The 10,783-nt window shown below is 31.9% G+C and overlaps 1 protein-coding gene across 1 annotated transcript; it reads right to left on the bottom strand.

The window, feature by feature from the left end:
* Positions 1–6,130: 6,130 nt before the first annotated feature.
* LOC149910067 (uncharacterized) lies at positions 6,131–10,454 on the bottom strand. The gene is made up of 6 exons (XM_090110225.1): positions 10,281–10,454; positions 10,089–10,203; positions 9,927–10,012; positions 9,584–9,731; positions 7,372–7,496; positions 6,131–6,271 (listed from the first exon to the last, which is right to left on the bottom strand). The coding sequence occupies exons 1-6, from the start codon at positions 10,290–10,292 to the stop codon at positions 6,140–6,142; spliced, it is 618 nt and encodes a 205-aa protein (XP_089966351.1). The 5' UTR covers positions 10,293–10,454; the 3' UTR covers positions 6,131–6,139.
* Positions 10,455–10,783: the final 329 nt, after the last annotated feature.

Genomic DNA, 10,783 nt, shown 5'->3' with positions numbered 1-10,783 from the left:
CCAAGGGTTGGGGGATATGGGGAGGAAATAATGGCAGAAGTTTTGGAATAAATGGAGAGGCTCTCATCAAAAGTCATCTTTCGTATAAATGAAAATGGAAGAATTAGATTACGATCTCGTTAAAAGTTAATGTAGCCTAAAGAAGAGCGTGTGTGCTGAGCACACGTGTCAGAAGTGAAACTTCTTTATCAAGATTCAAAGATATCAAAATCGTTGCCTTAAACCATGACGTGACGGTATTGCCTTGACACGAACTTGAAATTTTACTCTCAAATCGCTTAAAGAAGTTTAAATTTTAATTTAAAATTTAATTTTAATTTTTTTTTTTTAAGTTTTAATTCAAGAATTGAATGTGTTTAATTTAATTTAAGTATTTTAAATTTTAATAAATATAAATTATTACGTTCGACGGTTGTTTTATTTTCCTTGTTGTAGGTAGGGGGAATCCGGGAGACTTGCCCAGGTGGGAGAGTTGAACCACTTTCAATAACTTTTTAAATTAGGTGCCAAATTACGCCAAGTGGCACTCAAATGAACGCGCGTAATCCGCCAATCACAAGCAACTCACAATTTTGAGTGATAACAGACGCGTTCGACCGTGAGTTCCGAAAAAGTGGTTTCATCGTCGCGGAGTGAATTTTTTTGGCTTTGTTGTTTTAATTGCTATGCACGCATTTATGAAGGTATATATCAGACACCTACGTTATTGCATTACTAGATCATCATATTTTGTCGTACGTTCAGTGTTGTTCTCCAGTTGATAGTGGATTTGTTGGAAAAAATCAAGATATGGCCATGGGTCGGGTGCGGGAGAGTTGAACCAGTCTGCAGTCGGGAGACTTGAACAATGGTTTAACTCTCCCTTTGCAGTTTGTATACTATTTAAGTTGCTTTTGTTTTGTTTTAGAAAGAAAATGCCATTTCAGAATAAGCCTAAGGAAGGTAGTCGTCGCAGGAAACCGTTTAGGTACTAAGTAAAGTCTAAGATTGAAAGCGCAGTCAGAGAAATAAGATCTATTCGTCAAATTGCAATCATGTATGGGATAGGCAAAACCACTTTACGGTATTACCTGTTAGGTGAACAAAAGTTAACACCTTTGCAAGACAAGGGGAGCCAATACAAATGCACCCGGATTTTCAATGTAAATAAAGAGAAATTGCTCGTTCGTTACTTATTGACCTGCAGTAAAATGCACTATGGTTTAACCATAAAACAAGCAATGCAACTAGCATTCGACTACGCCAAATTCCTCCAAAGTGAACATCCAAGAGGCAAATATTGAAGAAATAGGCAAATAGGCACATATTAATAGTAAAAAATGTCTTTAACACGTTCACTGCGGCATCTAAAATGCCAAACTTACCGTTGGTGCGGCATGTCTTCAATACTTCACATCGGCAAGTTCACCACTGTGCGTCATGAGCCATTTTTATCACATCGCACCTACTGACTTTGAAGGTTAATAATTTCATGAAATTTCAAGATATTTCAAAAATTTTTTTTTCGGATAATAGTATATATAGTCTTGTATATACCGCATAAATAGCTTTTAGTTTGACTCAATAGTTTAAAAGATATGAGGGAAAATGTAAACCCCTGATTTTGTGAAAAATTATTTGCCATCCCGCACTGCGTTGATACGGCATGTTTACAGTAATAGCGATGGGAAACACTGTAAAATAAAACATCGATATCGATATAAATCAATATTGTATATTTCAGTCTGTTTGTTAACAGATAACGAGATCGTCGATACAAAAAAAAAACACATATAAAACAAGGTACTTGATAGAGTACTATCAGGAAATTGTTCAGTCACTTTTGTTTTAATTTGTTCAGTAACTTTTGTTTTAATGTTTTATATTATTTTCACAACTGTCATCACATTTTTGCATTTATGCTACGAAATAAAAGAAAGTAAAAAAAACTAAAGCCTCTAAGGTATCATTGTCATTTAAAAATTTGATAACGACGCGTGCGGTCCTGGTACATCACTATGCGAGATTGACACGCGGCGCGCTCGCAGTACAGTGCGGCATGAGGTGCTTGTCCATGGCAAAATATTTGACATGCCGCACACAAAAGAAACGGTTTCTTTTCTATGCGTGTGTCCAATATTTTGCCATACGATTTTTAAACGAAATTGAGTCCTACTTCAAACTGTGATCACAAAAATATATTTGTCTCTTTTCTAGTCATTCATTAACATATAAAAAACCTCGCCGCACCACGGTGAAAACTGCGATTTTGGGCGCCGCACTGTGGTGTAGTCGCTGATGGCCCGATACTGGACATGCCGCAGTGAACGTGTTAAATTAGTTTTGTAGATTTATTTAGCAGTAGATACCTCAAAACGAGTATTTAATTAATAAAAAGAAGCGAATGTTATGTTTAGGAGTTGCTCTGAAAACATTTTTCACTAAATTGTTTAGAAGATGATTATGAATAATCTAGTTATTGTTAATTAATGTCTCTAAATAATACATAACTAATGAATAATATGCATTATTTGCGTCATTTCCCCTCTCTAAAAAGGTATGGGCAAGTGTCCCGCACCTGATGGGCAAGTGTCCCACCGGTTGGGGAGACTTGAATCAAAACTCATTTTTTATTAAAACTTAGTTTACTATCTTCTCCTTGCAACTTTTATTTCCAGAATAGTATAAAATCTTAGCCAGATAATAAGGCTTCCATATGGTGTAGATCTTAAAGCTCTCCAGGTCAATGATCAGATTTTATAGAGTTTTTAGTAAAAAGCGGTTCAAGTCTCCCGGACTCCCCCTACTTAATGCTTACTTAGAAATCATCATGAATAAGGTAAAATTAATATTACTATCTTACGTACCTATTTAGTTTTGTATGGTTATGTGTTACAACTGTACACATATAATGGAGATTGGAGGCCCCATTTTTCTAGTCGGGCCACCAAACTATAGCCAATACTTATTTTATTGAGGACACTAGCTTCACCCCGCGGTTTCACCCCCACGCTTGAATGAGTTTTTCCTTTTAATCATAATGTTCCTTATAACAACAGCTATATAGTGAAGGTCCCGTCAAATTCGGTTCCGCAGTTCCTGAGATTAGCCGGAACAAACAGACACACGGACAATAATTGTAAAAATTACTATTTTGGTATATTATGTAATATTATTAGTTATGCATTTAGTAAAAATCGGTTATTTCAAAGACACTTCTATTTTATTATTGGTATAGATGTTTTTTTCGAAATTAAACTATACTATCTGCTTATACGTAGGTAATTACTTCTCAGCTCATGTGCTTAGGAAATTATAGTCAAAATAGTTCTTTATCCTTGCTTGGGATTATAAACTCAAATATTGTGTATAATGGTAATTATTAAAAATATGTAATGACGATTCCAAAGTGCTTCTAAAAGAAGTCTAATTGAATAAATAAATGTTTGAGTTTTAATGTGTCTAGGCCCCAGAGCAAGAGCAAGAAATAAAACCACATAAAACTATATATTATGTACCTAATTTTAAGGTTAGAAATAAAACAAATAAATGCGTTTAAAACATGTAATTCATAAACAGCATACCTATCACATACATAATACTTCGGAAGATAATGACAATGCGTACAAAATATACAACCTCAAGCCTACAAAATGGCGTGTAAACAATTCAAAACGCTAAACATTCGATATAGTTGAGCCCTTTAACTAAACTATTAATACTATTCGCTAGTAACTATTATAAACTCTTAAATTATCATTAAAATAAGTACTCAAAATATAATTTCCAAATAAAATTTAAATAAACTTAACTTTAAATTAATAAGACTTTAATTGAACTATTAAAACCATAGAAATCTAAGCGCGCGTGACCTTGTCACCACTCAGGTGACTTCCAAGCCACCATTGCGTTCGTCGCTGTTCAGTTGCTCTCGAGACGTATGTGTGTAAACATGGTGTGTTTCAGCAGTTATTTAGATTTCTTTCTATGTATTAAAACTCTCAATAACATCCAAATTATAATGATTTTAACAAATTGGCTATAATTTTGCTAACTAAAACAATATACTTATAGAAAAGCTTTTAATAAATATATAATTTATCTGTAATTAAACTAAATAAATAAAATTATACTTTGATACTACTTTGAGAATACATTTTTCTTTTTCAAAATATTACGAGCCATAACATTGCCTAAGCTGCAATCAAACTACTTTATACCACAATCGAACTTTTTTCAATATTCAATGAATGTGGTACATTCCTGAAATAAATGTTTTCTATCTTTCTTTTCTTTCTCAAATATTTAAGATAGGTACATATGTGTAGCATTCAATAATTTGAACTTATATTGCAATGACAAAATTACGAACTTGATCAAGGTAAGTACCTACTACATTTTCTGCGATTTAAAAAGGATTGTGCCGCTCAAATTTTTGCCTATTATTACTATTTCTGGGAGCCTCTGTGTGAATCTGCATTCTGCAATGGCAGAGGTCAGTCTCAATTTGAAAATGAATTTCATTTGAAGTTATATATACCTATAAGATAAAGGCCATATGCATGATGCCTCAAATAAATAATTGCATTTCTATATACATACTATCTTCAATTATTCCAAAACACGTAAATAGACAACTACATTCAAAATTCGTTTCGTGTTATAAAATTTGCGTACAAATGCTACTTATAGCTAACAACAAGTTTATACATTATTCAATCAATAACCTTATTCATTTCTTCTGTAGTGTTCTCATGAAGATTTTATTTACTAATAGGATAAAACTACATAGTATAAAACAAAGTCGCTTTCTCTGTCCCTATGTCCCTGTGTCCATATGTATGCTTAAATCTTTAAAACTACGCAACGGATTTTGATGCGGTTTTTTTAATAGATAGAGTGATTCAAGAGGAAGGTTTTAGTATATAATTTATTAGGTTTTAGACAAAGCGGTCGAAGCCGCGGGCGGAAAGGTAGTGTTTTATAAATTCCAATTAACATGATACAAAATGGTGATATTTGACTGATTTAAATAAATTAAAAAATATGGCTTGTTTATATGTCTTGGCATATTTAACAAGGTTTTTTTTGAAAACTTCGGTAAAATTTCTGACAAGAGAAAATTTAAAATTTAAATTGAGCAGTTAAAAACTTCGTGAGAACACGACAGAATATAACGCGCGACATTAGGCAACAATTTGATACATGTATCACACTTATTTTAATCACATTTAATATTTTCCAAAGTCTCAAACATAACTGTTACATCTAAAGCAAAATAAATATTATGATGATTTATACCATACAGTAAACAGACAAGTTCATATTCATTATTCAGTTTGTTAGTCAGTTAGTCAGTTGTTAACTATTGAAAATGTCAAATCTATTTTCAAATTAATATTGCGTAGGATGGTTAGATATTAGAAGCAGTATTACCTTACTGAGTCTATCCTAACTTTAATACTGTTATGTATTTATTGATATGTAAAGAGCGATAAGGGACTTACAAGAGGACTAAAAATCAAAAAATGTATGGATTTTATGAAATACGTATACCTATATATATTTGCATGAAACTATTAATGTCACGGGCTATATTTATGTTAAAATTAAATTATGTTAAAGTCGCGGGCTATATTTATAGATATTCTATTAATTGAAGTAGAAACTAATATACTATAGAATGATACATAGAAGGTATAAAGTTCAACAATTATTATTTATATATTTGGTTTCTGTTTATGTTACATTTTGTACCTACGTTCTTTTTTTTATTGGTAAATAGGGAAGCGCTTGACCATAATCTCGCCTGATGTTAAACTGAGATGTGGTCTGAGATGGAACGCGCTATAACGTATACATATTACCTTTCCGCCCAAAAAACCAAAATGTGTTTTACTAAAATATGTTTTCTTGATCGGATGGGATACCAATTTTAGTCAGAATCTATTTCAAAGATGACATTGATGTAATCTTTTCTTTCTCACTCATCATTTATTCTGTCGAAACTATTGGACCCGTCATATCAATCAATCCCATAATGTGGGATAGCCCATATGGGATTTCAATGGGATAATATGTGATAGCTATGGGATATCTCTCGGATAGTCGAGTTGCCCATATGGAATAGATATGGGATAAGTATGGAATATCTTTGGTATTACAGTGCAGTCCTCTGATCGTACACAATAACGGCGTCTGCGTCGAGGAACTGACTGTGCGACTTGCTGAGCGCTATGATCGCCGCGTGCTCGCTGCGCATTCGGTTCTTGTACTTTTTGCTTAAATTCACCTGGAATAAATAATAATATGTACATTTTATTGTCTACTTGTAATTTATTAGAGACTGGTGCCTGAAATATGTTTCAAAATAACCTGGTGAAAATTGCCAATGAAATAAAATTGAAATTAATAAAAAAAATTATAATATTCCAAATATTTGTAAACCAGTTATGGTCCTTTGAGCCGGATATAACTAATTTAAACGTTTTCCAGCAAAAATTAAAATATAACATACTTTTCATGCATTCATACGTTTATTCACAATTTTAGGTAATGTTTAACGCGTGAACGTAAAACCGAGAGATTCTGGGTTCGATTCCCGTTATAACAAAAAAATAGTGACATGATGGAAGGGTCCAGGAAATCGATTAAAGGAACAAATGGAAAATGCATCTTCTCCCTACCTTGAATGTGAGCAGACAGAACTTAATATTTAATATAAATTATCTTATTGTCAATATAAATTTTATTGTACGGAACAATGACCGCACATTGCAAGACGATTACCTAGATACCGATTTCGGGTCGATGCGATGGCGTGATCGAACGATCACTCCACATCCGCATTTTTATATTATCATTTATCATTAATGAATGCGTGGTTGTATAATGTATTCATAAATAAGTTTAAAAATTTATTTTTGTTTTAAACTAGCTGTGCACCCCGGCTTCACCTGTGGTACACTAATAAAATGTATTATATGTATCAACTTGGAAATATTTTTGGGCTCATTTTCAATACTTTGCTGAAGATAATCACATGATCAAATGCATAGTTTACCATTAAAAATAAAATCATAAAATATTCTCAATTAGAAATGGTCCTTCGAGCTTCGAGCTTGGCCATAATCTTAGGAATATAAAGGACACACAGACATACATTCATTTTTATTTAAATGATGATCACCGATGAAGATCAAAACAAAATAACAGTAATATATTTATAGTTTAGATTTTTTAAAGAAACACAATTCACAAATCACAAGTAATTGCGTTTCTTTAAAAAATCTAAACTATAGAATGCAGTTCCACCAAGAGGCATACAAAGTATTAATTATAGTCATATATTTTAATTTTAATAAATAAAATAAAATAAACATTTCTCCCTACCTTAGCATACAACTGATGTAAATCATCTTCAGTAGAGAGTGGTCTCTGCTTGGGTCTGAGGAAGGCGGGCAGTGAGCGAGTCTTCAAAGCGTCTATACTTGCCGCACCCTCTATTTCGTCGAGCACTAAACATAGTTGAAAGCTAAGTTTCCTATCTAAACATAAATAAGTAATAATTTTATAATGACAATTGTGCCTTATGGAGTTTATGGCATTTACGTAACATAAAAAATAGAATTACCAAATAAACATAAATATTGACATGTATAAATAAGTATTTGAACTTAACTACAGATTATAACTGGCGAATGTGCTGTTTCCTTATAGTAATAACTTGTGAACCACATTTGAGCTAATAAAGATTTATTTATTTATTTAATATATTATTTTTAATTAGTGTTGCCATAAAATATCTGAAATTATGTTATTTTTAATTTTAAGTTTTATAGCATTCATTGGCCTAGCTTTAGCAGCATTAATAAAAAAATTGTGATTAAGACATTTCATCATACTTAAAAACTCCTTTTTACTATACACAATAGCTTGTTTTGAGATCACTTGTTAATAAAGCCGCCTTCTGCACTGTTTAATATACTTAATATATTTTATGGACCAGTTTCTTACACACAATAAATAAATAAATAATTACTATACTAATGAGTATTAATAAATAGTTTGGAAAATCCAAAAGTGCACGCCTCATAATTTTTTTTTAATAATTATTTATTAATTATTATTTTTGTTTATTTAATAACAATTAAACCACATCGAATCAGACCCTGAAAAATGAAAGGGTTCTATTCCTGAGCATACTCAAGCGTAAGAGAACAAAATAACCATGAAAATGACACCCATGACGAAAATATGTAAAATTTTCGTCGGCGCCATCTTGGATTTTAGTTTTGACCTCATATTGGTTAATAGCTACCCCAATAACCATGAAAATGACACCCATGACGAAAATGTGTAAAATTTTCGTCGGCGCCATCTTGAATTTTAATTTTGACCTCATATTGTTTAATAGCTACCCCAAAAACCATGAAAATGACACCCATGACGAAAAGATGTAAATTTTTTGTCGGCGCCATCTTGGATTTTAGTTTTGACCTCATATTCGTTAATAGCTAACCCAAAAACCATGAAAATGACACCCATCACGAAAAAAAGTCAAATTTTCATCAGCGCCATCTTGGATTATAGTTTTGACCTCATATTCGTTAATAGCTACCCCAAAAACCATGAAAATGACACCCATGACGAAAAGATTTCAAATTTTCGTCGGCGCCATCTTGGATTTTAGTTTTGACCTCATATTGGTTAATAGCTACCCCAAAAACCACCCACATTTGCAAATGTGTTTGCTACTTAGGAAAAGTTCAGATTTAAAGATATAAGTAGGTAATGTGACGAATTTAATTTATTTCATTCCGACTGTTTCTCGGAATAACATACATTTACTAAGAATTGCATACAATGCCGGTTTTAATATATTGCCGGTAACATAATATTATGTATGATAATAATTCTTAAAAAAGTATTTTATACATTTCTTAAAAAGCTTCGATATTGTATACAATAATACAATTCATATTCAAATTGTTGTAAAATAGTCACACTTTTTTAAGTTGGTTGAATACACTAAAATACTTATAAGGATACCTACTAATAAAAGTAACAAAATGAATTTTTAAAGTTCCCAGTAATCTTCTGGAATCAATTTCAATAAAAATATAAAAATTCACTTCATAAAAAAAAAAAAAAAAAAAAAAAACATCCGAGTTTTTTTTTTGTTTATTTAATAACAATTAAACCACATCGAATCAGACCCTGAAAAATGAAAGGGTTCTATTCCTGAGCATACTCAAGCGTAAGGGAAAAAAAAAGACTCGATTAGTAAAGTATTTCGGTCGCTATCGTGTTAACAAGAAAAAGGATCCGCACATACAGACACACGGACGTCCAAGACAGAACTTTTTTAAACTGTTTTTTAACTAGTTTAAATAACAAAAATGACATCAAAAATATCATGAACGTTAAAAATAGTGTTTTTTCTTAATATGTGTGTGTATGTATTATCTTACAAGTGCAATGTATGATACATAAAGACATTTTAAGTTTGAAAAATCAGATGTTTTGCGCGAAGCGACAGTAGTACCCACCTCAACGCTTCGCTTATGAGGCGTGCAATAATTAAACACACAAATACACTCACTCCCACTAGAAGCATACTGTGCAGTCTCTCGGGGAGTATCAGGGACTCTATTCACATAGCAATGTGCCTGTGGCCGAGCCTCCCTCTGGTGCCTACATTCTGCGTCCCCTGCGTAACTCGCTGGCCTGGTGTGCCTTTGTACTTGCACCTGTTTATGAATTTATTTCTTGAAATAATGTACAATGCACGTAAAGATGTCAACATCCATAATAATAATTCAGTATAAGGAGCCATATGTAAACATGTCATTTTTAATTTAAAATAGGTACATGTTTACATACAATTTAAATAGAAATGGATTTTTTTTATATGTAAGTATAGATAATAAATAAATAATACATACCTCTGTGTGTTTTATTCTGTAACTATCTTGACATGTGTAGCTATGTCCCTCTTTTATTGTGTAGTTCTCTTTTAAATATTGTTCATCTAAAAATCAATAAAATTCATGTTGTTTAAAAGCTTCCCATCTCATCTCATTTCATTATTGGACTATTTAACATACCAAACGATTTCTGATGTCGCGGCATTAGGCGGCAGTAACATATAATAATTAACAAAATAATAACACCGCAAATTCCTCCGATAAGCCAAGATAACCAAACAATTATAACGCGACCCTGCAAACAAAGATGTGCAGCGTAATGCATCAACTGCTATAATTTAAAAAAATATTGATTTTTCAGTGCATTCGTACCTGCTGAAACATTTCAATTATTATACCAAAAGCGATTAACGCTTCTTTTTGATCCCTTTTTAATATGTTTCCACAACATTTTCAATCTTTTTTTCCTTACTTAAACCTAAGAAAAATTATACAAAAAACCTATAATAAAATTCCTAAAAGCTATTCCTGCACTTGCATATTGTTTTTCTTCATTGTCTTTTTTAAATATTTTGCGACTGCGCGGTTTCCAACTCATGCCAAGATTCGTTCAGTAATGTCACATTCCTTGAAGTATATCCGATATATTGTTCAAAAAGTTATAAAACAATTTTATCGTTTAGTCAAGTTGCTTTATTTATATATTATATATTGTTAATTGCACTGTTTTGTTATCAGACCATTGCCTCAAATGGCATATTCTATTATAGACGTAATTTTAAAATAATTTAAGATTCCCAGTTTATAAACGTTATTAAATATGTCAATATGCGTTCCATATCAAGCAATTTTATTATTTTATTTCTAACTTCATG

Source organism: Colias eurytheme, chromosome 2 (assembly GCF_061535395.1).
Source record: "Colias eurytheme isolate Ceu_HAF_F1 chromosome 2, ilColEury1 Martin Lab GWU primary, whole genome shotgun sequence".
Classification (NCBI taxonomy): domain Eukaryota; kingdom Metazoa; phylum Arthropoda; class Insecta; order Lepidoptera; family Pieridae; genus Colias; species Colias eurytheme.
The sequence above is the reverse complement of the archived record's forward strand: the minus strand, read 5'-3'. Positions and strand labels throughout refer to the sequence as shown.